At 51.6% G+C, this 22,162-nt stretch overlaps 1 protein-coding gene across 2 annotated transcripts in view; it reads left to right on the forward strand.

The window, feature by feature from the left end:
* The first annotated feature begins 6,112 nt into the window (after positions 1–6,112).
* The window catches only part of CCDC88C (coiled-coil and HOOK domain protein 88C), a 130,776-nt gene continuing 114,726 nt past the window's right edge, over positions 6,113–22,162 (forward strand). For both annotated transcript variants that reach the window (XM_012773929.2, XM_012773932.2), the window contains exons 1-3: positions 6,113–6,351; positions 7,064–7,164; positions 13,749–13,857. In XM_012773929.2, the coding sequence (XP_012629383.2) occupies positions 6,292–6,351; positions 7,064–7,164; positions 13,749–13,857 (270 nt within the window). In that variant the 5' untranslated portion in view covers positions 6,113–6,291. The remainder of the gene's footprint in view (positions 6,352–7,063; positions 7,165–13,748; positions 13,858–22,162) is intronic.

Here is a 22,162-nt window from a genome sequence, read left to right on the forward strand (position 1 = left end):
CACGATTCCAGAAGAGGCAAATCTATAGAGACGGAAAGTAGATTGGTGGTTGCTCGTGGCTGAGAGGAATGGGGGAATAAGGAGGAAATACCTAAAGGATACGAAGTTTCTTTTTGAGGTGATAAAAATATTCTAAAATTAATGATTGTTACACATATCTTTACGTTGAGGTGTATACTTTAAATGGGTGAACTGTATGATATGTGAATTATATTTCAATGAAGCTGGGGGTGTTTAATATATACATATTTTAGAGACAGGGTCACACTCTGTCACCTAGGCTGGAGTGCAGTGGCATGATGACAGCTCGCTGCAGCCTCAAACTCCTGGGCTCAAGCCACCCTCCTCCCTCAGCCTCCCAAGTAGCTGAGACTACAGGAGTGTGCCACCACACCCGGCTAATTTTAAAGGTTTTTGTAGAGATGGAATCTGGCTATGTTGCCCAGGCAGACCTCAAATGATTCTCCTGCCCTGGCCTCCCAAAGGGCTGGGATCATATCATAGGTGTAAGCCACTGTGCCTGGCCTGTGGTCTGTGTCTCCAACCTGAAGGAGCCCAGGATCAACTAGAGAACTTTTTAAAATGCAGATTCTGATTCAAGTAGGTCTTCGGAAGGTTCCAAGAATTCTGCATCTCCACCAAGCTTGTGGCTGGTGCACAGACGAGGCTTTGTGAAGCAAGAGGCCACTTAAGAAGTTTGGGTAGGCTCCCTGGGTTTCGTCGCATCCCTCCACCTTCAAACGATCAACAACCCTCCTCTCGGCCGGGCGCTGTGGCTCACACCTGTAATCCTAGCTCTTGGGAGGCCGAGGCGGGCGGATTGCTCAAGGTCAGGAGTTCGAAACCAGCCTGAGCAAGAGCGAGACCCCGTCTCTACTATAAATAGAAAGAAATTAATTGGCCAACTGATATATATATAAAAAAAATTAGCCGGGCATGGTGGCACATGCCTGTAGTCCCAGCTACCCGGGAGGCTGAGGCAGAAGGATCGCTTGAGCCCAGGAGTCTGAGGTTGCTGTGAGCTAGGCTGACGCCACGGCACTCACTCTAGCCTGGGCAACAAAAGCGAGACTCTGTCTCAAAAAAAAAAAACAAAAAAAACAAAAAAAAACAACCCTCCTCTCCACCGTCCCTGCTCTAGTTTGGACCCTGATCACCCCTGGCAGGATCATTGCAAAAGTGCCCTGATTTATCTCCTTGGCTTTTTCCCTCTTTATTCTTCAAGGTTGCACAAAGATAAAGTGCAAACTTAAGTCCCAGACGGATTCATCCCTTTTGATGACTCCCCCCTTTCCTTAAAAGTCCAAACTCCTTGGTTGAACCTGTTAGGCCTCTCATAAACTGGCACCAGTGTCACCTCCCTCTAATCTCAGTGATGTGGGGCTACTTGCACTCCCCCCACGTGCCTTTGCACATGGTGTGCCCTATGCCTGGAACACCCTTCCCACCGCTCTGCAAGACAAACTCTTATTCACCATGAAAAACTCTGCTCAAACATCACCTCCTCAGCAAAGCCTTCCATGATTCCCCAAAAGAAGCTAAGGTGTAAACACACTCTCTCCTTTGTACTATTTCTGTAAATTACACACACGGAGATGCTCTTTTCAAACAATTTATCTGCAGGTTGTCCCTCCTATGCGCCACAAAGCTCTTAAAGTCAGGGCCATGTCCCAGTCTTCACTGTGTTCCCACTGAACACACAGTTCCAAGCTGACACGTGGCTTTACAGTGCAACGCGTGTCTTCAGTATGGGTAACCAGGAAGAGAGTGGGGACTCGTTCAGGTTGCCTGGCTCTTAGTCCCAGATCTAAACCTGCTCAGCCCATGTAGGCACATCATGTTAATGTACCTATCTCTTCCATTAAAGTGCGGTGCTAAATGATAACAGAAGTGAGAATGCTTTGAAAACTATCAAGTGCTATAATAATTTTAACAAGCAAAGAAGCCACTTTTCATGGAACACATGGGCTGTGCCGGGCACTCGCCACAGGTTGTTCCCAATCCTCACAGCATCCCTGGGAGGTGGGTAGCAGGCGCCACGTTGTACAGGCAAGCAGACCACAGCTAAGACATGTTAAGAAATGAGTTTCAAGTCACAATGCTAGTAGGTGGCAGAGCCAGGACTCAAACTCTCTGTTGGCTCCAAATTTATGCATTTTCTAGTCATGCATATAAAGTGTTCTCATTACCTAAAACTATACTGTTCAGATGAGGTTTTCTCATTACATAAAACTATATTGCATCAGCCAGCTTCAAATGCATCCAGCTTCATAATGATTTAACTTTTATTATTTTTATTGGTCTGCATATAGCTTTTTTTTTTTTTAAGCAATCAAGACCCTAGTGAATGCATATAGCTTTTAAAATGCTAATGATTTACCTTTATCTGTAATCATTTCTTACTCCTCGAGAACAGGTTCATATCTTGTTCAAATTGCTTATCATAATGTTTAGCACTTAGCAGATATTCAGTAATGTTTATGAAATGCTTCCACTCCTATAAAACAGGAATAAAAACAGTACCTATCTCCTAGGGTTGTTGTAAGGATTATTTTAGTAATCAACATGCTTAGAATACCGGCTATTAGAGTAAGTACTCAGTAAGTATTCACCATTAATTATTGTTAGTCTTTAGGTTGAACCATATGAAATTGCCTTTTTTTTTTTTTTTTTTTTTGAGACAGAGTCTCGCTTTGTTGCCCAGGCTAGAGTGAGTGCCGTGGCGTCAGCCTAGCTCACAGCAACCTCAAACTCCTGGGCTCAAGCGATCCTCCTGCCTCAGCCTCCCGAGTAGCTGGGACTACAGGCATGCACCACCATGGCCAGCTAATTTTTTCTATATATATTAGTTGGCCAATTAATTTCTTTCTATTTATAGTAGAGACGGGGTCTCGCTCTTGCTCAAGCTGGTTTCTATCTCCTGACCTTCAGCAATCCGCCAGCCTCGGCCTCCCAGAGTGCTAGGATCACAGGTGTGAGCCACCTCGCCCGGCCGGGAACATACTCTTAAGCACTGCATCCCAAAGGACCTCGAATCCTTATTTTTGTTACTGAATTTGTCAATAACGAACTTCTTTCAATATTTTCAGAATGTTCCAAAATGTCAGATGTGTGACAGAATATAAAACTATGACAGAATATAATCTTTTGCTATATGTTTGTTTCATTTATTTATTTTATACCAATTTATGCAGAAATATATTCTTAACCCTTTGCACTCGCTTGCTTTTTTCTTGATTCCTTTATTCTACTCGGGATTTAATTTTTTAAATACCCCAGATTTTACAAAGTGTGGCAGTAGAATAAAAAACTGGAGTTTCTTTTCATACAAACTTATTTATTTGGATTTTTTTATATTTCAAATTATTGATATATTCAAAGAGTAATTTTAATCTCTACAATTTTTGCTAACCGTGTTGAGTCACACTGGACATCCAAGTGCAAAGGGTTAAAAAGTTGTATTTAGGCTAGGTGCAGTGGCTCGTGCCTATAATCCCAGCACTTTAGGAGGCCATGGTGGGAGGATCACTTGAAGCCAAGAGTTTGAGACCAGCCTGGGCAACACAGTGAGATCCCATCTCTAAAAAAAAAAAAGTTTAAGTTGTATTTACATCAAACCTTGAAATGACAAAGTGAAATGACAGAATGGCAGTTAACTGAGAACTGACCATTTTAAGGATATTTGTGACAAACTCTGTAGACACAAATATCCACTGAAGTTATATTTTTAAGATCAAGTTTTCTTATGTGTTTAACTTTAAAAAAATTTAAATCACAAAAGTAACATAAGCTCATTTTAAGAAAAATCAAATGCAGAGACATTTTAAAAAGTTAGCCAAATCTGCCCGGCCCCAAGTTGTACAAACAATTTAGGCTCCTGTCAGGAGCCTAATGTAGAAATGCCATTAGCTAATGCCGCAGAGTCATTATTTTCTGGGGGTGGGCTGCGAGGAGATTCCTTTAACAGAATGCAGAACACAATTAAAATACTGCTTCTGTCCAGAAAGCAATGCAAAGCACAACATATAAATTTATATCCAGAGATGAACAAGAAAAATTTAAAAAATAAAGAGTAAAGGCTTAGACAGATGGAGTGAAAGCCATGGGGTGTTCTGGAATTCCGGACGGAGGGCGCATGGTCTGTGTGTTTGCTGAAGTTTATGCCCCAGCCGGATGGAGACTTAGGGAAAGGATTTTTACGAAGGCAGTGGGAGAAGAATGGGGCAGAAGATGCGGAAGAGACAGTTATCATCTCTCTTTATAAAGCTTTATGGTTTCCACAACCCTTCTACACGCACCACCTTTAACTTCCAAATTATCTTGTAAAGTCACATGCAAGAAAATATTCTGATTTGACAGCTGGAGAGATGTGTAGTTAGTAAGTCGTCCGGGCCACCCAGCCCTTGGAAGCTTCTCGCCCTATAACCTGGGCCCTCTCCCAGGTTATAGGAACACGGGAGCTGGGGCAGATGCTTTTAATCCTGGTGGTCCAGCCAAGGAACGGTGGCGGATACCTCAGTGATCACGGACCGACACAGCAGCTAACTGCCCCCAACAGGAATTCCTGACACACGGGGCTGCGGCCCAGGACCAGGGACTGTCAACATCCTCAGGGGAAAATTCTCTCACCAAGGGGGGAAACGTCTGGCAACTGCCAGAAAGCATTTACCCGGTGTCTTTCTTAGTGTGAGACAGTAGGCTTGGTCAGTGGATAGCTGAAAGGTCCCTGCTCCTTGTCTTTCCAAAAAAATAAAACAAAACTGGGTCGGTGTGGAAAGCGCTCTGGCCACGTGGGCGTCCCTTGCTTTCCAGAGCCAACGTGGAATTGAACACGCATCACTCGCGTCTGCGGCCTGCGGCGGAGGAACTGTCCTATTGAAGCCACGTCGCCCCGGAACGTGACCGCCCCGGCCGTCACCGGCTCCCACCCTTCCCTCCCAGGACCCCTGACCGCCCGGCGCCCGCCGCGCCCTCGCCGCCCCGCCAGCGCCGCGCTGTAACGCCGCCCGTCACCAGCAGAGGTCGCAGCCCCAACGCCCGACAGAGCCAACTTTCTCAAAACTGCTACCGAGCCACCCGGCACCCATTTAGTGCCTGCTGTATACTTGCCAAGCACTGCGCTTCAGGTCTACCCTGCAGCAGTTGGCCCATCCGGGAAATGCATTTCTGTTAGGATTTAGTTAAATCGTGTAAAGTGCTTTAACGACAACTGGGTCGTGGCCTGAAATTATCACCAGGCCGAGGTCAGGTGGCAGAGACGGGCGCGGGCGCCCGCGTCGTGCTCTGTCTGCTGCAGCTGTCTCGGCAGGGAGGGGTGGCCCCAGGGCTGGCTTTCCGCCCAGTTGGTGTCCTGGCCCTTTTTCCTGTGGCCCGCCACCAGGCTGCTGCCACTGGCCGTAACCTGCAGCTTGGCTCCCTCGGGCAAAGCGCTGGTGCGGCGGTTCGGGGTAGGCCCGGGCCGTGCGGCCACCTGGCGGGCTTCCTGCAGGAACTTCCAGGAGGCAGGCACCCCGGAAGGTGGCATGGGTGGGGCGCAAAGGTCGCGCTCCTCCGCTCAAAACTGAGCAGAAAGTTTCCTCCTCTGTCCTCCGGGCGGAGCTCGGCACCCGGGGGCCGGGCACACGGCAAGGGGCGTGGGCTTGGCTCTCCCGCCACGAGCCCGGGCGGGGCCTCTCGGTGGCACCTGGGAGGCGGTGGCTGCACGCGGCCGGCGGGCTGCACCTGCCTGGGGCTCGCCAAGTCGCAGGGTCGAGCTCCCCCGTCCCAGGCCGGGCGTCCCAGCGCCGGGCGTGCACGGGGCCGGCGCGCTCCAGCCCGCACGTGGCGCCGGGCCCCGCCGCAGGCGCACACGCGCAGGGAGGCGCCACGTGCTGGGGCCCCACGCGCGGCTCGGCGTGGGCGGCGGCCCCACGTGCGGAGACGCGGGCGCCTCCCGGGTCCGCAGGCCCGCCGCTCCCTCCCCCGCCGGGCACCCGCGCAGCTGCGCCCCGCGCTCCCGGGCTCCCGGGCTCCCGGGCTGGCACCGCGAGGCGGCGCGCGGGTCGCCCAGGGCCGCCAAGGGGCGGGGCCGCCCGCATTGTTCCTCCCCGAGCGGCGGGCCCTCCCCTTCCCCAGCCCCGGGCGGGGCGCGGGGCCGCCGAAGCCGCGGAACGTGGGCTCGGGCGCCCCGCCTTTGTCTCCCGGGCGCGAGCCGCCGCAGCCCCGCGCCCGCCGCTTGCTGCCGGAGCCGCTTTGTGCCGCGGCGCGGGGGACGGGCACGCGGGGCGCGGAGCCGGCGGGCGCAGCCTCAGCATGGACGTGACCGTCTCGGAGCTCCTGGAGCTCTTCCTGCAGAGCCCGCTGGTGACCTGGGTGAGTGCGCCCCGCTCCCCCGCCCCTTTGTTGTCGCACCGGCTGCTCTCCCGCCGGGCTGGGGGCGCCGCGGGCCCGACCCGGCCGGGTCCCGGGGGGCGGCGGAGCAGCAAGTGGCTCGGGGCCGGGGCCGGGGCGGCGTCTCGGAGTCCGGAGCCTTCCGGACGCTGCGGCCGGCGCGGGACCCCGCCGCGCTCTGGGCTGGCCCGGGAGCCGGACGGGTACACCTGTTCCCACGGGGCGCCGGGCTTGGCGGCGCCGGGGCGGACAGGGTCCGAGGGGTCACTGCTGTCCCCAGGGCTTAACCACTCCCGCGAAGGACCCTGCCCGCCCCGAACGTCCTGGTGTGGTTTCTGGTCCCTGAGACCAGCCAGTGGATGGCGGTGACGCGTGGGGAAGGGGGGCGCCGAGTGGGAACGTGGACAGACTAGGGTGGGCGCGCTGATTTACAATGCATTTGAGACGTGAGGAATTTATTGAAAAGTCCCTTTCATTTTTTTCCTCTCTGGGACGCTGGAGAGAAGTGGCGAGGAAGTTTGCCGCCTCCCGTCTCGCGTCTGCTGCCTGGCGCGGGGAGGGGAGAGGGGCCCGGGCGCAGGGGTGGGCTTGCAGGCCGGGCTGGGCGTGGGTGCCCCTCCGGCTTTGCTCCGGAGGACTTCAGACCGCGCAGGGGGTGACTTCCTGCCCTCTCTCCTCGCCCGCCTCCCCGCAGGTGAAAACTTTTGGCCGGTCCGGAAGCAGCAACCAGGACAACCTGACTATGTACATGGATTTAGTGGACGGCATCTTTCTGAACCAAATCATGTTGCAAATGTAAGTTACCTTCTTCAGAGAGGAAGGGAAGAATGATGCTATAAGAAAGCGGAAGAGTGTAGAAATGGGGTGTAACGTTGCAAGGAAGGGACGTTGAAGAACTCTTAAGACGGTGGCCTGGCAGTCTGTTTGATGAAGGAAATTTGGAATCGAGTAATTGTCATCCACTTGGTGTAGACAGGGCAGTTGACTTCAGACTCAAGGACTTCATTGTGGTTTGAGCAGTGACATCAAAAAGCCCCCTTTCTTTTTGGGGGCACGGAACCGTAACAGAGAGTGGCTGGTTACAGGAAGTGTCAGGGGTGGGCCCTGGCGTCCGGGGTGACCGTGAAGTTTCATTCTAGGTTAGGACGCTTGTGTTTCTGAACTCTCCTACATTTTGTCTTCCTTTTACAGTTGCCCCAGAGCAAGTGCAGTTGATTAAGTGCCATTACGTGAACTGAGTTTCAAGTCACTGGGTTAGGAGGTACTGTCAGTTTGGGAGCGTGGGGCTTAAACAGGGTCTTGGTGGAAGTCGCTATTGCTAGCCGCGGTACCTCTGACCACATCCTTTCCTGTTGCTGTGTTCTGCAGAGCCTGTCTGCTGTCTGATTGACAGCTTGACACTAGGTAGGTGTTGGCTCCTACCCTGCATTCTGTTTTTAACTCAGAAACTGCAGGGAACATGTTGGAACTGAGTGTCAGTATGATTCACAGGCCCTTGAAACAAAATTAAACATCGTAATGTTCTCTGGATCAGCCCCTGGTGCTGACCTGCTCACCGACACTGAGCAAGTTGTCATACTTGAGCGTGTAAATCCACCAGCTAATGAGACTCGGCTTTGTTTGTGGCCCACGAAGAAGGGGGAGCGGTTTGCGTTGGCAGATCCAGAAAGTGGCTTAAATAGATTCTACCTAAAAGGTCTGTTTTTAAAATTTTTCTTGAGAACATTCATTGCTCCTTTGGTTTTATTATGTCATTTGGTGTCATGCTGTAGGAGAGACACTGCAGTCTTCGTGTTTAAAAAAATAAAATAAAATAAAAGACACTACCAGTCTTACCAATTTCAATGTTTTATTTGGTTCTAAAAACAAATCTGTTGTCAGCTTTGGCAGCACTTCTCAGAGAACACTGATGAAAATGAGTTTTCCTGGGCCTGTCTTGGGGCATATTTGAGCTCTGGCAACTCCCCCCGTCCCGCCCCCCATTCTGTTAGACCTCAAAAATTGCTGGATTCCGTTGGTGCAATGGCCAGTGAAACTTCAACCTGTCCTTACCCAAGCCCAAGACTGTTTAATTAAAAAAAGCAGCAGTAACCCCCAGCCTTTTCATTCAGCTTTTACACCCAGGCTGAGGGGAGAACAAAAGCCCTGGGACTGTTTCTCTTTCTTCCCTGACCTTTGGAATTCCTGCAGCGGTTACCACTTGCTTGTAAATCAGGAAAGCCCGTTGGGCCATTCCTTTGAGAAATGCCAGCTCATCACTTGTTCGCATTTGCCCCGTGGCTAAATTCGGTGGAAGGGCTTCTCCCCTTCCCTGGGCGATTTTAAATGCCTTCTCCTCTGTGATGTGCCAGCGCCGGCATTCTGGAACTGGGAACTGGTACGCCTGCAGCTGCTAAGGCCTCGAGCAGGGCTTCTGGTGCCCTCCGACCAGGTGGGGCACAGAGACTGGAACCCTGGGGAAGCCAGATGGGTGGCTTTGGGATAAGGACAGGCGGAGTGGACCGGGCAGAGTGCCACCAGCTTGGGTGATCAGAATACCCAGGTGATGGAAGTGGGTGGGGTTTGACTAGAAAGGAGGCGTGGGGGGAGACCTTTGGGGGTCGTCAGGATGTTCTCAGTGTTGACTGGAGGAAGTTTCATTTTCTAAAACTCCTCAAGCTGTAGTTTCTACTCTATGCAAAGTTACCTCCATTAAAAAAATAAGCAAAAGAACCCTGGCCCTGGCGTTGGCCAGCTTGGGTTCGAACCTTAGGTCTCCCTCATGCCAGCAGTGTGATACTGGGGGGGGGGGTCACTAAGTGCCTCAGTTTCCTCATCTGTAAAATGGGACATAAGGTGCCCCCTCCTTAAGAGATGGTTGTGAGGATTAAATGAAATGAAGTGTTAACAGTTAGCTCAGTGCTTGCTGCTTAGTGGGTAATTGGGTCAGTTATTCACTTATATAGGTACCATCTTAATCCGGAAGGGATTCGAGGCACCCTAGAAGAGTTTTTTTTTCCCCCAGCCCACCTTTTTACCCCACATTCTTACTCCTTAGATCACCACGGAATTCTCAGCCTCAGCCCTCTCCCAAGGAGGTCTGTGGTCTAACCCTCCCTCTAGACCACACTTCATTCATCCTCACTCTGCCAAATGGCAAGGCTCACAGATGAGTGATAAGGCTGTTCCTCCTAATCGCCCATGCTGGGGGCTCCCAGACCCGCGCTGTTTGCCTGGATAAATTCTCTCCAAGTTTGCAGGACCTGGGGAACTTGTGGGGCGCAGCCTTGCCAACCCAGCCGGGCTGCTGGAGCCCAGATAAGAGGTGTGTCACCTAACACTTCAGAGCCATATGGAGGCTGGCTGGGTCACGTGACCAGACCTGGCCATTGTCTCTGGCAACCGTAGAAGGCTGCGGTGGTAATCTCTTGGCCCTGTCCTCCCGGTGACATCAGCACCTGCAAGCAGGAAAGCCCCACGGGCTCAGCTTTCAGGGGAGGCCCAGGGCTAGGAGACTTCGTGAATGGGAGTGAGGCGTTGAGTGGCCTGGCTGGGGCTGCGGGGACAGCCTGCCCACAGGTCCTCTGTACGCCAGTGCCTGCCCGCGCCCCAGGGAGAACAGGGTTGTCTCTGATTAACTTCGGATGCGTTTTTCAGTCTCTTTTTGGGAAATTGTTTAAGAGCATCATCAGGCCAACACGTTTAAATCCCCACTCTGCCACTTTCTAGTTCTGCTATATTGGGCAGATTATTGAAACTCTCTAAGCCTTGATTTTCTGATCTGTGGTAGGTGGAGTGGTATCTTACAGACCTTTGGGAGGATTAAATAAGATAGGTATGGACAGTGACCAAGAAATGTCAATCATTGTCGCGTGAGCGAGGCCCGAGCTGGGTTTTGTGCAGCTGTGCATGTGTGTGCGTGTGCACATCTGTGCCGGCGAGAGCAGCTCTGATGCAGTGGCTGGCTGCTGCAGGTGGGGGCTCGGGGCCTGGGCTGAGAGCTCGTGCCCCTTGCAGGGCTTGCTGCAAGTTCAAGGCTGTTTGCTTTGTTCAGGCTGCTTTCTGACCCGGGTGCTAGCTGCAAAATTCAAGAGAATATGCTAATATGCTAACTATTTAGAGGTTGGAAATGTCCTCAGGCCAGTGGGAGAGTTTTTTCAGCTTCTAAAAAGCATTTGAAGGATAATATTTCCCCTGTGTGCTCCTGGAAGCGTTTAAGTTCCCATCTTGCTGATGTTGAAGCTGAGGATAAAAGGGCAAATACTTGGCTGAATGAGTTTGTGTTGGTACGGTAATGTTGGAAAAAAGATTTGTACTTGTGAACTTAAGTAACTTCCTCTTTCTGCTGTGGTACTCTTCCTGGGGGCTTTGAGTTCTTAAAAATTACACAAAAGACATACGTTTGTTGTAGGAGAAGAGGAACACATAGAAGAATAAAAGACTCCTGTCATTTTACCATGTTGAAGTAGCAATGTTAATATTATGGTGCCTTACAGATGTTGTTTATGGCATGTGTTAATATATGTCTTTACTGTATTTTTATACAAATATGGATGCTAGTGTTTTTAACATCTTTTCTTAACCTGTGTTATTTTCTGGACGTTTCTCTGTGTTGATACGTGGTTTCTTGATTTAGCTTTAAGTTTAGGAAGTCTTTGGAATATGACCAAAAGTTGGGGACTGTCTTTCCCAAAGGGGAGGGGGCAAGATTGCTACAAACCTAGATTATAACTGTCTTTAAAATTCTAGTGAGCGTTGATATCCTTTTTTCTGGTTTTAGATGCTTTTATGAAAAGGAAACTCTGAGAGCCCTACTACATTGGACTTAGAACCCTCCAAATTCCTCTGACTTCCTGATGCAAGACTGTGAGGCTTTTTGGGTTTAGGGCTATCGTGTAAAGAAGATTATTGTTCTAAATGACAGCTTTCAGGGAAGTGCAGTTGCGCAGTGGTTATAATAATGTCTTCCTGGGACACACAGCCAAGTACAGTCCAAGTTTGCTAACGCAGTCCCAGGCTTCATAGAATGACAGCGTTGAGGGCTGGAAGGGTCCTGTGGCCACTCTGCAGATGTACACACTGAGGCCCAGGGAATGGTGGCCAGTCCTGGGACCTGAACTGGAATCGGTGCCTCCTGACTCCCATTTCCTGCAGCATGGAGGGGTGTGGGACTTTTGGGGGTGCTGAGCAGAGTGGAGATTGAGGTACACCTTCCTTAACCATAGTTGAGACTTTTGATTTATGTCATCTGTTTACCCAGAGACCCTTAGCTAAAGGCAAGAGTATTAAAGATCACAATATTTAGTCTAATTACCCATACAGGAAATAAACGTCACGGTTCTTTTAGAGAATTGTTTCAATTAGTTATTTTTTCCCCAAACTGGGAATAATAGTAGCAGGGATGGCCAGAAGCTTGCGTGCTGTGATGTGTGGGACACCCAGGTGTGTGCTATGCCTTTGCATGGATGTCCACAAAGTATATGGAGTCTTCCAGCTCCTGGCACTCCTGGGGTGGTCCGTCTGACTTACATGAAAGCTGGGACTACAGTAACGAAAAAAGAAAGAAAAATCCAGAAAAAAGCCCTGCATGTTCTCTAAGTTCTGCTATTTTAGGAAACACATTTGTCACTATGAAATTGATTCTTGTCTCTTAAGGTAGGTATATAGTAAGGGGAGGAGGATTGCACCTGTAAGATAAATTATTTCTTAATGCTAGAAACACTTCTATAGCTAAAGATGCCTTTGCAGTTGAAATTATGAAGGCCTCCTGTTTTCCTAAATTAATTCCCACAGAACTGTTAACCTTTATTTTCTCAGTGATGAATGGCTCTAAGAGACATATGTAACATGTAAAAGGCTTGGCCACACTCCATTACTGTACGGTGACAATAAGAAAGGTTGTCATCCGACAGTGGAAAAGAGGTCCTCCGGTTGCGCCCAAGATACCCATGTGACTACTTTAGGGGATGTAGGATGACTGGATAAAAGGCAGGGCTGCTGATCGCGTATAATGGGTGAAAGGGTTTGCAGACACATGACACCACGTAAGGCCTCATGGTGTATATGTCTGATATTTAATGGTTGAACTTTAAACAGCTTGTATTGCAAAAAGAAATTATACTTCCAGAGGCATTTGAAATTACTTTGATTTATAGGATCTTTTTTTTTTCTATTTGTCAATTTTCTATTAATTAGTGGCTTTGAGCGCACTGAGTGGCATTGAGATTGATTTCCTCTTAATTCCCCACACCAGCCCCCAGGAGGCCCAACACCTCTTCTGCAGGGCTTGGATGACAGATGAAGCCATGAAGACAGGCCCTCCTTTGAATTAGACATCCTTTGCGGTGTCTTGGGACAGGCAGATGGAAGGAGGCCTTTGTTATGAAAAGCAGCATGAGGTCTATGGGATGGGGGCAGCCGGCGCAGAGCTGCGGAGCGGGCCCTCCTAATAGGAACCATTTTCCGACTCTGGGAATTTTGAGAGATGTCCTGTGTGTAGATGAGTGAGACTGTAAATCACTCGATGCAGATTTCTAGTTTTATCACTAGCAGACCTGGCCTTTGCCTGAGGTTGGAAAATAAACGACACTTGGGGGGTTTCCCACATGAATTATTTGTGTCTCTTAGCGTTTCTCATAGGGTGTGGTGTATACCACGGAATGTCACAGGCTGATAATGTCAGTTTTTCAAGGTAGAATTGTGTCCCGGGAATGTAAATCACAGTCAGGACCAGCCCAAGACCAATTGCTTTGCTCAGCTTTTAATCGTTTTTAATCTTGAAATATATTTTTGGTTAGATTTTGTTTTTGTTTTGTTTTGTTTTGTTTTTGTGAGGAGTTCTCGCTGTCGCCCTGGCTAGAGTGCAGTGGCTCTCAAACTCCTGGGCTCAAGAGATCCTTCTGCCTCAGCCTCCCACGTAGTAGGACTACAGGCACGTGCCACCACGCCCAGCTAATTTTCCTATTTAAGGTCTTGCTGTGTTGCTCAGGCTGGTCTCAAAACCCTGGCCTTGAGTGACCCTTCTGCTTCAGCTTCCCAGAGTGCTGGGATTACAGGTGCGAGCCACCACTCTGGGCCTGATTTTTATGTAATATAAAAAAATCATATACGATATAATATTAATATGACTGACACGCAGTCGTCCTTTATGGGTGCTGTGAACAGTGGCAACAGAAGCAACACTGATCGAGGGCCAGTGCTCGGGTTGGGGAGCAGAAAGGCGATGGGGCTTCCCTAAGGTCCTGGCTTGGCCGTGGCAGAATTGGGGTTTGACTTTTGAACCACACTGTCACAGCCTCGTCACCGAGGGACTGTGGGGTGCAATGCCCGGTCGAGGCTGGGAGAGGAAGGGTGACAAATGCTGGGAGGTGCAACGTCCATTCTCGTGTTTCTCCCCCTAGAGACCCCAGGCCAACAAACCAGCGCATCAACAAGCACGTCAACAACGACGTGAACCTGCGCATTCAGAACCTGACCATCTTGGTGAGGAGCATCAAGGCCTACTACCAGGTAAGGGCAGCCCTGCTGTCTCTCGGAGTCCTGGTGTGGGCTCCGCGGTGTCGTCACCGGGGCGGTGTCCCCACAGGAAGCCGAGAGGAAGTGGTGTCCAAGCGCAGGCAGCTGCTTGCTGATGCCGTGAGTGCTTTCCCTCAAGCCCTTTCTTGGGGCACCGTGTGAGGGCGAGATGTGCGTCACTTCGCTCTGCTCGGCAGACGCTCCTTGAGCCGTGCGTGGCGTTGTGCTGAGAGCCCGCGGAGGAGCCTTGGTTTGCAGCCTCTGCCCCAAGCACGTGGGTCGGATGGGGGCTCCCGGGCTCCGGCTCCGCGAGGGGCAGCCTGGCGTGTTTGTCATCCGCGTCCCCGGCGCGGTGGCTTGTTTGTACAGGAGCCGTTCAAGGGTTGAGGGAAAGAGGGGGCCACAGATGGGGCAGGCAGGGGCCGAGGACGTAACCATCCCGCCTCTAGGTTGCGAGCCGGTGCGCCGGGTTCGGGGTGTGGCGTGTCCACCTTTCTCATGCTCGCTGCATCTGATCACGTGTGGCCGATGGGTCCGGCAGGTGGGCCTCGGGGGGAAGGGCTGTTCACAAACCCCACCCCAGCCTTGGGAAGGGCAGCGGGGAATCTTTGATGGTATTTGTGATTTCTGATGGGAAATGGCGACTGTACCTCAGCCCTGGTTTGCAAACCTTTTCTTAGCAGTGAAGCTTTCCCCCTGCCCCGTATGATTTTTCTCGAGACCCAGGTGAAGCCCGAGTTACTCTGACCTGGGCACTGGTGGGCTCAAGTGTGCTCTGCTCAGCTGCGTCCTCTCCCTCCAGGGCATCTGGGTTCCCAGGGCCCTGGGGAACACAATTTGAGAACTGCTGCTCAAGAACAACTGCCTTCCAGAAGCGTGCCAGGGTTGCATTAAACCCATCGCCAGACCCTGCCTCTGAGACCTTGTTCCTTGCACTTGGTGTGTTGTGCTGTGACTTAGTCTTGGTTCTAATATTCAGGAATATGCAGATGTTGCAAGGTCTCTGCTGACATGAGGAAGCCCCGGGGGGCCGGCGGGCCTCCCCTTCTGCCCTCGTGCAGTGGCTGCTGGCGCTGGGCTCAGCGGAGGGACAGGATGGGAGAGGAAGGGGGTGTACAGCGTCCTGGATTTTCTGAGATGGTTGTTTGATTCCTTCTCTTGTTGGGGATGGAGTGTGGGGTGGTTCGCCTGCGTGGGCCAGTTCAAAAAGCCACCTGTGCTCAGTCTGCAGACCACGGGAGCGTGGCACTCTGGGCTCCCTAAGTGTCACCTCTGGAGGCTTAGAACTAGTCTGTCTCTTTAGTTACTGATGTCTGAGGAGGGGGCTGGGGGTCAGGGAGAGGCCCAGGAGGGCATGTCTGGGAGCCCTGTGGGAACTGGCTATGGGGGAACAGAGCAAGTTCATTTCCTTGTCTAAGGGGACCACACTTGGGGTGGGCATGCTGTGGGCAGGGGCATCTCAGCTGGTGTCTCTCTCTGATGGCCACGTCCGGGGACGCGGGCAGAGGAGGTGGTGCTGCTGGGGAGCTGGGCTGGCTGCTCAGCAGGTACTCAGGGCACGGTCCCCCTCTGCAGGTGCCATTTGTGCTAAGCAGGTGCTCTCAGGACTGCTGAGTTCCAGGGAAGCAGATGGTGCTGAAGGTTTGAGAAGCAAGACCCCCTAACACAGTCTGCATGGGGGAGTGGGAAGGCTGCTTGGAGGAGGTGATACCTGAGTGGGGTTTTGGTGGGTGACTCAGTTTCCAGTTTGGAGGGTGATGGGTTGCAACAGGCTTGCAGGGCTGGCCAGAGCCAGGGGCTTAACACTAGACAGGTGTGTCTCCTGTCCCAGGTGTGGCTAGGAACGTGGCCACCTCTCCAGTGGCAGGAATGAAAGTCTCAGAAGAAGGAAAGTTTTCGAAGCTCTCCGTGAGCAGCATGGGGTGGTCAGGCTCTCGCTGCAAGCCGTCGGGCTGTGAAGATGCGTCTTCCGGCCCAGCAGGGTTGGTGAACAGCAGCTCAGGGTCCAGGTCTGGGCCGGGCCAAAGGGGCTGGACACCCCCTTGAGACCATGTCTCAAAGCAGTTTGCAGATGGGGTACCATGTAGAGTTCCAGAAGAAGAGAAATAGGCACATGAGAGGGTGCCGTGGCTCACACATGTAATGCTAGCACTTTGGGAGGCCGAGGTGGGAGGATTGCTTAAAGCCAGGAGTTCAAGACCAGCCTGAGCAAGAGGGAGACCCCATCTCTAATTATAAAAAAGTTAAAAAAAAATAAATGTCACACAGAGTAACAGATGGCTAGTTCACACTCGGGGCCCAGAGGGCTCTCGGGTGGGAGAGAGGACCCAGCACGCTGTCCTCCTCCTGCATTCTTAGCTCTCTGGGGCCTGGCTGGTGTGTTGGCAGCCTCGGCCCGCTCAGCGCAAATGGTCAGTAAACATTTATTGACAGCACTTGGCTGCCAGCCACGGCGTGGTCGCCGCCTCTCAGCCCTGCCTGCCCGGAGAAATGCAGCAAGATGTTTGCATTCAGGGCCGGGACAGTCCGTGCGGATGGTGTTCTGCGTATTTTTTCCTTCTGATTTAAGGAAAATAAAGTTCTCGACACGTAAGTAAGACTGTGTGCGCTCTTTGTAAACAGTTTGGAAAACAAGAAGCAAGAAAAAAGAACCGGTAAAGCCCAGCACGCAGGGACAATCGCCATTAACATTGTTAGTGTTTCCTTTCAGCTCTCAAATGAATAGTTTTTGTTTTTGCCATTGTGGTCCTGCCGTACACACAATCGCACATCCGGCCTTTTTCCCTCCCACCTAACATCATGGCGCAAGCGTAATTGGTTAGTATTGTAAAGGGGTGTTCGAGAACATCCCCCGAAAGAGCCACTGCCCAACTTGCCTTTTGGAAACTAGCCCTGCCGGTTGGGAGGGCCTGGAAGGAAGGGAGACAAGTGCCGTTCCTTTGACGGGTGGCCGGGACTCCCTCCTGCCTGTGCCTTTTCCGAAGACACCTCCAGCCCTGGCTCTTGTCTGCCAGGAGATCATTCTGCTCCCCTGACTGTCCCCTCTTCTCTGGGCGCAGTGGGGCAGTGGCAGTCTGGAAGGATGGGGCCTCTCCTGAGAAGCAGGGGTGGTTTTCGCTCTGAAGCTCACATCTAGCTCTGAAAACCTACAGAGACAAAGGGCCCTTGACCTTTTCCAGGGGGGCGTAGGTGAGAAGGTGGGTGAAAACCGGGGTCCTGTCTGGCCACCCAAGTCTAAGCCAGAGTCTCAGTCCTTTCCTCACCTGCTGCGTTGGGCTCTTCTGGGGTTGGGGCTCTAGAATCTGCATTTTCACGTTCCCCAGCTGCCTGAACCGTTGGACAGGATTGAGGATCAGCAGGTGAGAGCGGTGGTTCTCAAAGTGTGGTCCTCAGGTCAGCGGCGGCAGCATCGATGGGAACTTGTTAGAAGTGCAGGTGTTCAGGCCGCTGCTCAGACCTCCTGTGTAAGCCGAGGGTCTGTAATCTGACAAGCCCCCGGGTGATTCCAAGGCACCTGCCCGTGGGAACCTGCTGGGTGAGAGCTTTCCTGGTGATTTCTGCAAGAGTCCCCTCCAGCCAGATCTCCTGGCACCAGGGAGCGCACTGCTCACCCGGTGGCCCTTCTCCATCCCATCCACTGTCAGAGCGGGGGAGGAGAGGATGCTGTGAGGGGGACGTGACCAGAGGGGGCAGGGGTGTCATCGAGGGAGTCATGGGAAGGGCAGAGAAAGCCAGAGGAGGACAGTGCCTTGGAGAGGGCCCCCACGCAGGCTGGTCTCTGCATTTTGGAGAAAAAAAGAGCTGAACAGTCTGGGGGCGGGGGGCATGAGCCCCAGGACAAGCCCCGAAACGGGCTATAAGAGACAGGGCTTGGAGGCCAGGCGGGCTGGGCCCGAACCCACTCTGCCAAGGCCAGGCTGGTCGGGCTTGTCCTGCATCGTAGGACACACGTTTACTCACCAAAGTTACATTTGGGTTTATACAGTGGTTCATTTTTTCCGTTCGGAACCCTGGATGTTTACATTAAGCGTGGACGGTGGAGCCGGTCTGGAAGTCAGGCTGACGCAGCCGAAGCCCGCCTGGTGCAGCACGGTATCCCCTGCCCCCTCCGCGTCCTGGACACCTTCGGTCTTGCTGCTTCTCCCGACAGGTGGACCCCAGTTGTCACATGAGTTTCCTGAGGTTTCTTTGGCTTCGTGCTGGTGGAAAGCTCGTCAGACAGTGGCCTGGGTGGATTCAGTGTGTGCCGATCGATGTCTTTGTTGTCGAGTCCATGAGTGGCTTTCTTCCCCGGGGAAATGAGGACCCTCGGGCACGTAGGGACCTACCCCTGGGGCTTACTCTGGACCGGGGAATTTGCCCAGTTTCTGCGAGCCTCTCCTCGCTGGCCGTGCGTGGCTGGGAGGCCGCTTCTCGCTGTCTGTCTGGGCAGGCTGCTTGCTGTCCCTGGGCCGCCTGGGCGCGCTCTGTCCAGGGAGGGGGCTGGGCTGAAGTTCCACAGTCTCGTGATGGCCAGAGACGGCCGAGATCGAGAGTTTAAGAGCACCTCGAGGTTGTGTGTGGGTCCCTGGAACTCAGCTCTCTGACTTCTGGGCTCTTGCTGTGGTCACCAAGTCGGAATGGACCCGGAAGGTTGTTCTTTGTTACAAATGAAACAGCAGAATAAATATAGCCCCGGGGAGGCCTTATCCTCCGAAAGCACTTTTCTTTTTCGTTTATTGCTTTGAAAACTTAAAAATAAAACAGTACAGATGGTTACCGTGAACACTCATGCACCTTTCATTCTAAACAAATATGAACATGTGAATATTTTTCATATTTGCTTGAGACCTTTTTTCCTTTCTTTTTAAGAATTAAAATTTTTCTAAGATAGAAGTCCCCAGCATGTCACTCGGTCCAGTTATCCCTCTCTCCCTTCCTAGAGTAGCACTGTCATTAACTTGGTAGTATCCAGCTATCATGTCTGTATCCTTTCTGTGTGTGTGTGTGGGGGGGTCCCTTTGGAAATGTCAAATGTACATTTCCTTCTATTCTTACTTTTGACAGAAACTTATAGGCAGTGTGCTACAATACCATTTATGGGAGTTTGCTCTAAAGATCACACAAAGCTCTGTGTGTGTGTGTATACTCTTGCCGTATGTATACATGGGTTGTGTGTGTGCGTGTATACTCTTGCCGTATGTATACATGGGCTGTTTCCTAAAAATTAGAATTATCTTCAGAAATGTGTACACTTAGTTTGAAGAATGAAAACCTTTTGTCAGAAGTAAGAATAGAAGGAAACGTACATTTGGCATGATTGGGAATAATGCATCAAACTCCCGTCTGTCTAGTTGGTGTGGTCCAGGGCAGCAGTCTCCAACCTTTTTGGCACCAGGGACCGGTTTCATGGAAGACAATATTCGCACAGACCGGGGAGGGGTGGGGTGGGGTGGGGGATGGTTTCAGGATGATGCAAGTGCATTACATTTATTGTGCTGTCAGACCTCTCTGCTGCTGCTGATCTGTATTTGCAGCTGCTCCCCAGCACTAGCATCACCGCCTCAGCTCCACCTCAGATCATCAGGCACTAGATTCTTGTAAGCAGCACATGGCCTAGGTCTGTGGTATGCGCAGTTTACGGTAGGGTTCGTGCTCCTGTGAGAACCTAATGCTGTGCTGATGTGACAGGAGGCGGAGCTCAGGTGGTGATGTGAGCCATGGGGAGCGGCTGTGAACACAGCCTCACTGGCCCCCCTGCTCACCTCCTGTTGTGCAGCCTGCTTCCTAACAGGCCGCCACACCACTGGTAAAGGTGCACAGCCTCAGGGTTGGGGACCCCAGGTCTAGGGGTTTAGTTAAAGTTATGTCTGCTTAACTTATGATCTGCTCAGGCCATAGCTGTAGGTACAAGAGGAATTTGCTTTAGGAATAACGCATTGTATTGAATTTGCAGAGGAGAAATTACTTTCTCCATCTTTGACTTCAGAGGTTAAACAGGAGGGCTGTGTTCTTGGTTTTGTAGCTTACATACACATCCTGAGGAAGTTAAAAACAACATTTTTGATTATGAAAATATGTTCTTATTCTAGACGAGGAGATAGAAAATTAAATTCACCCAATTTCTCATCATCTAGGGACGTCGTTGTTAACATTTTGGTACTTAATGCTTGCTGTGTGTGTCCGTGTGTGTTTCAAAGTGTGAATCGTACTTTTCACACTGTTTGTAACCTTTTATTTTTCCTGTTTACCATGTGGTGAGCATTTTCCCATGCCATTAAATATTTATTTATTTATTTATTTATTTATTTATTTTTGAGACAGAGTCTCACTTTGTTGTCCAGGCTAGAGTGAGTGCCGTGGCGTCAGCCTAGCTCACAGCAACCTCAAACTCCTGGGCTCAAGTGATCCTCCCGCCTCAGCCTCCCGAGTAGCTGGGACTACAGGCATGCGCCACCATGCCCGGCTAATTTTTTTTATATATATATCAGTTGGCCAATTAATTTCTTTCTATTTATAGTAGAGACGGGGTCTCGCTCTTGCTCAGGCTGGTATTGAACTCCTGACCTTGAGCAATCCGCCCGCCTCGGCCTCCCAAGAGCTAGGATTACAGGCGTGAGCCACAGCGCCCGGCCATATATTTATTTATTTTTGAGACAAGTTCTTACTCTGTCGTCCGGGCTGGAGTACAGTGGCGTGATTGCAGTTTACTGCAGCCTTGAACTCTTGGGTTCAAGTGATCCTCCTGCCTCAGCCTCTTGGGTAGCTAGGACTATAGGCACATGCCACCACGTCTAGCCAAGTTTTTATTTTTTGTTTTTGTAGGAGTCTTGGTAAGTTGCTCAGGATGGTCTCGAACTCCCAGGCTCAAGTGGTCCTCCCACCTTGGCCTCCCGAAGTGCTGGGATTACAGGTGCGAGCCACCACGCCCGGCCCCTAAGCGTTGCTCTATAATATGGATTTTAGTGTCTATGTGACATTTCATCCTGTGGCTGTACTACTTTCCTTGATACTGAGTTCTTTCTATCTCAGAATTATAAACAATACCACCATGAACATAGTTGGTACATAAATCTTTCAGCAAATTTTTTATTTCCTTAGGGTAAATTCCTAGCAAGGAGTTCCTGGATCAAAGGGCATGAAAACTTTGAGGACTTCTGGTGCTTGCTGCCAGCATTGCCTTATTAATAGGCTTTTTTCTTTGGTGAATTGCCCATTGTTGCCGGTATTTGCTAAAGTGCAGTGTTCTCTGTTGCTGTTGCAGGCTAGAATTGTTGTGTTCTCCCCGAATTTGTGAAGTCCTGAGGCTGTTTTTGCCATGTGCCTGGATGGGCTTCCCTTGTGCGGGAGGATCATTGCGTGCTGCCTGAGGGGGTCATGGAGGAGGTAGAGAACAAGACCCCTACGTCCTGGGACAGAGCCTGGCTCCGGTGGACTCACAAACACAGCAGCTTACGGGGCTTCTGTGTGAGTGTTTGCAGTCAACGTTCGGGAGAGAATCTTCCAGACTGCACTGGGAAGCGAGGCCGGGGAGGGCAGTGGTCTGCGTGGGCCCCTCCTTTCCTCTTCCTGTCTCCCCGTTCCCTCACTAGTGTGTGTGGAGTGATGAAATGCAGGATGTGGAAGCCCTGGGGGCCCAGAGCGGGTGTCACTCCCTGGGTCACCCAGTTCTTTTCCCTTTGTTTCTCTTCCTTGTCCTTTGGGCGCTATGTCCTCTATGTCTCGTGGGTTGGGGAGAGGCCGGGTAAATGACCCTCTGCGGCCTCTGTGTGTGCACAGGGTGGGGTGTCACGGGATGCAGACGGGGATCCTGGAGACCTTTCTTGGGGGGTGACACTCACAGGATGCGCTTGCCCTGTGTCTGGAGGGGTTAGGGGAGCCAGACTGGCAGAAGGGGGTGTCCTGGGCAGGAACAGCACCTGTAGAGCTTTGGAGGCTGGGCTTTTGCAGGGCGGGGGGCGGGGGAGGGGCTCCAGGTGGTGAGACACCTTGGTGTTAAGGAACGTGTGCTTCATCCTGAAGGACCCGTGTGTCTTTGGGGGGAGTGGGGGATTCTTAAGAGGGAAAGTTTCTCCCTGGTGGTCTAGTGGTTAGGATTCGGCGCTCTCACCGCCGTCGCCTGGGTTCGTTTCCCGGTCAGAAAATATATATTTAAAAAAAAAGGGAAAGTTTAAGAAGGAAACACTGGCACCCATGTGGCCCTGGGAGGGAGTGGTGAGCCAGGGCAGGTCTCGGGGGCCTGGACTGAGGCAGGGGCGACAGAGAGCAGGCCGAGTTTCCGGAGACTCCTGCGCTGGTCCAGCCTGGGTGGTGGGGCTCC

Source organism: Microcebus murinus, chromosome 6 (genome assembly GCF_040939455.1).
Source record: "Microcebus murinus isolate Inina chromosome 6, M.murinus_Inina_mat1.0, whole genome shotgun sequence".
NCBI lineage: Eukaryota > Metazoa > Chordata > Mammalia > Primates > Cheirogaleidae > Microcebus > Microcebus murinus.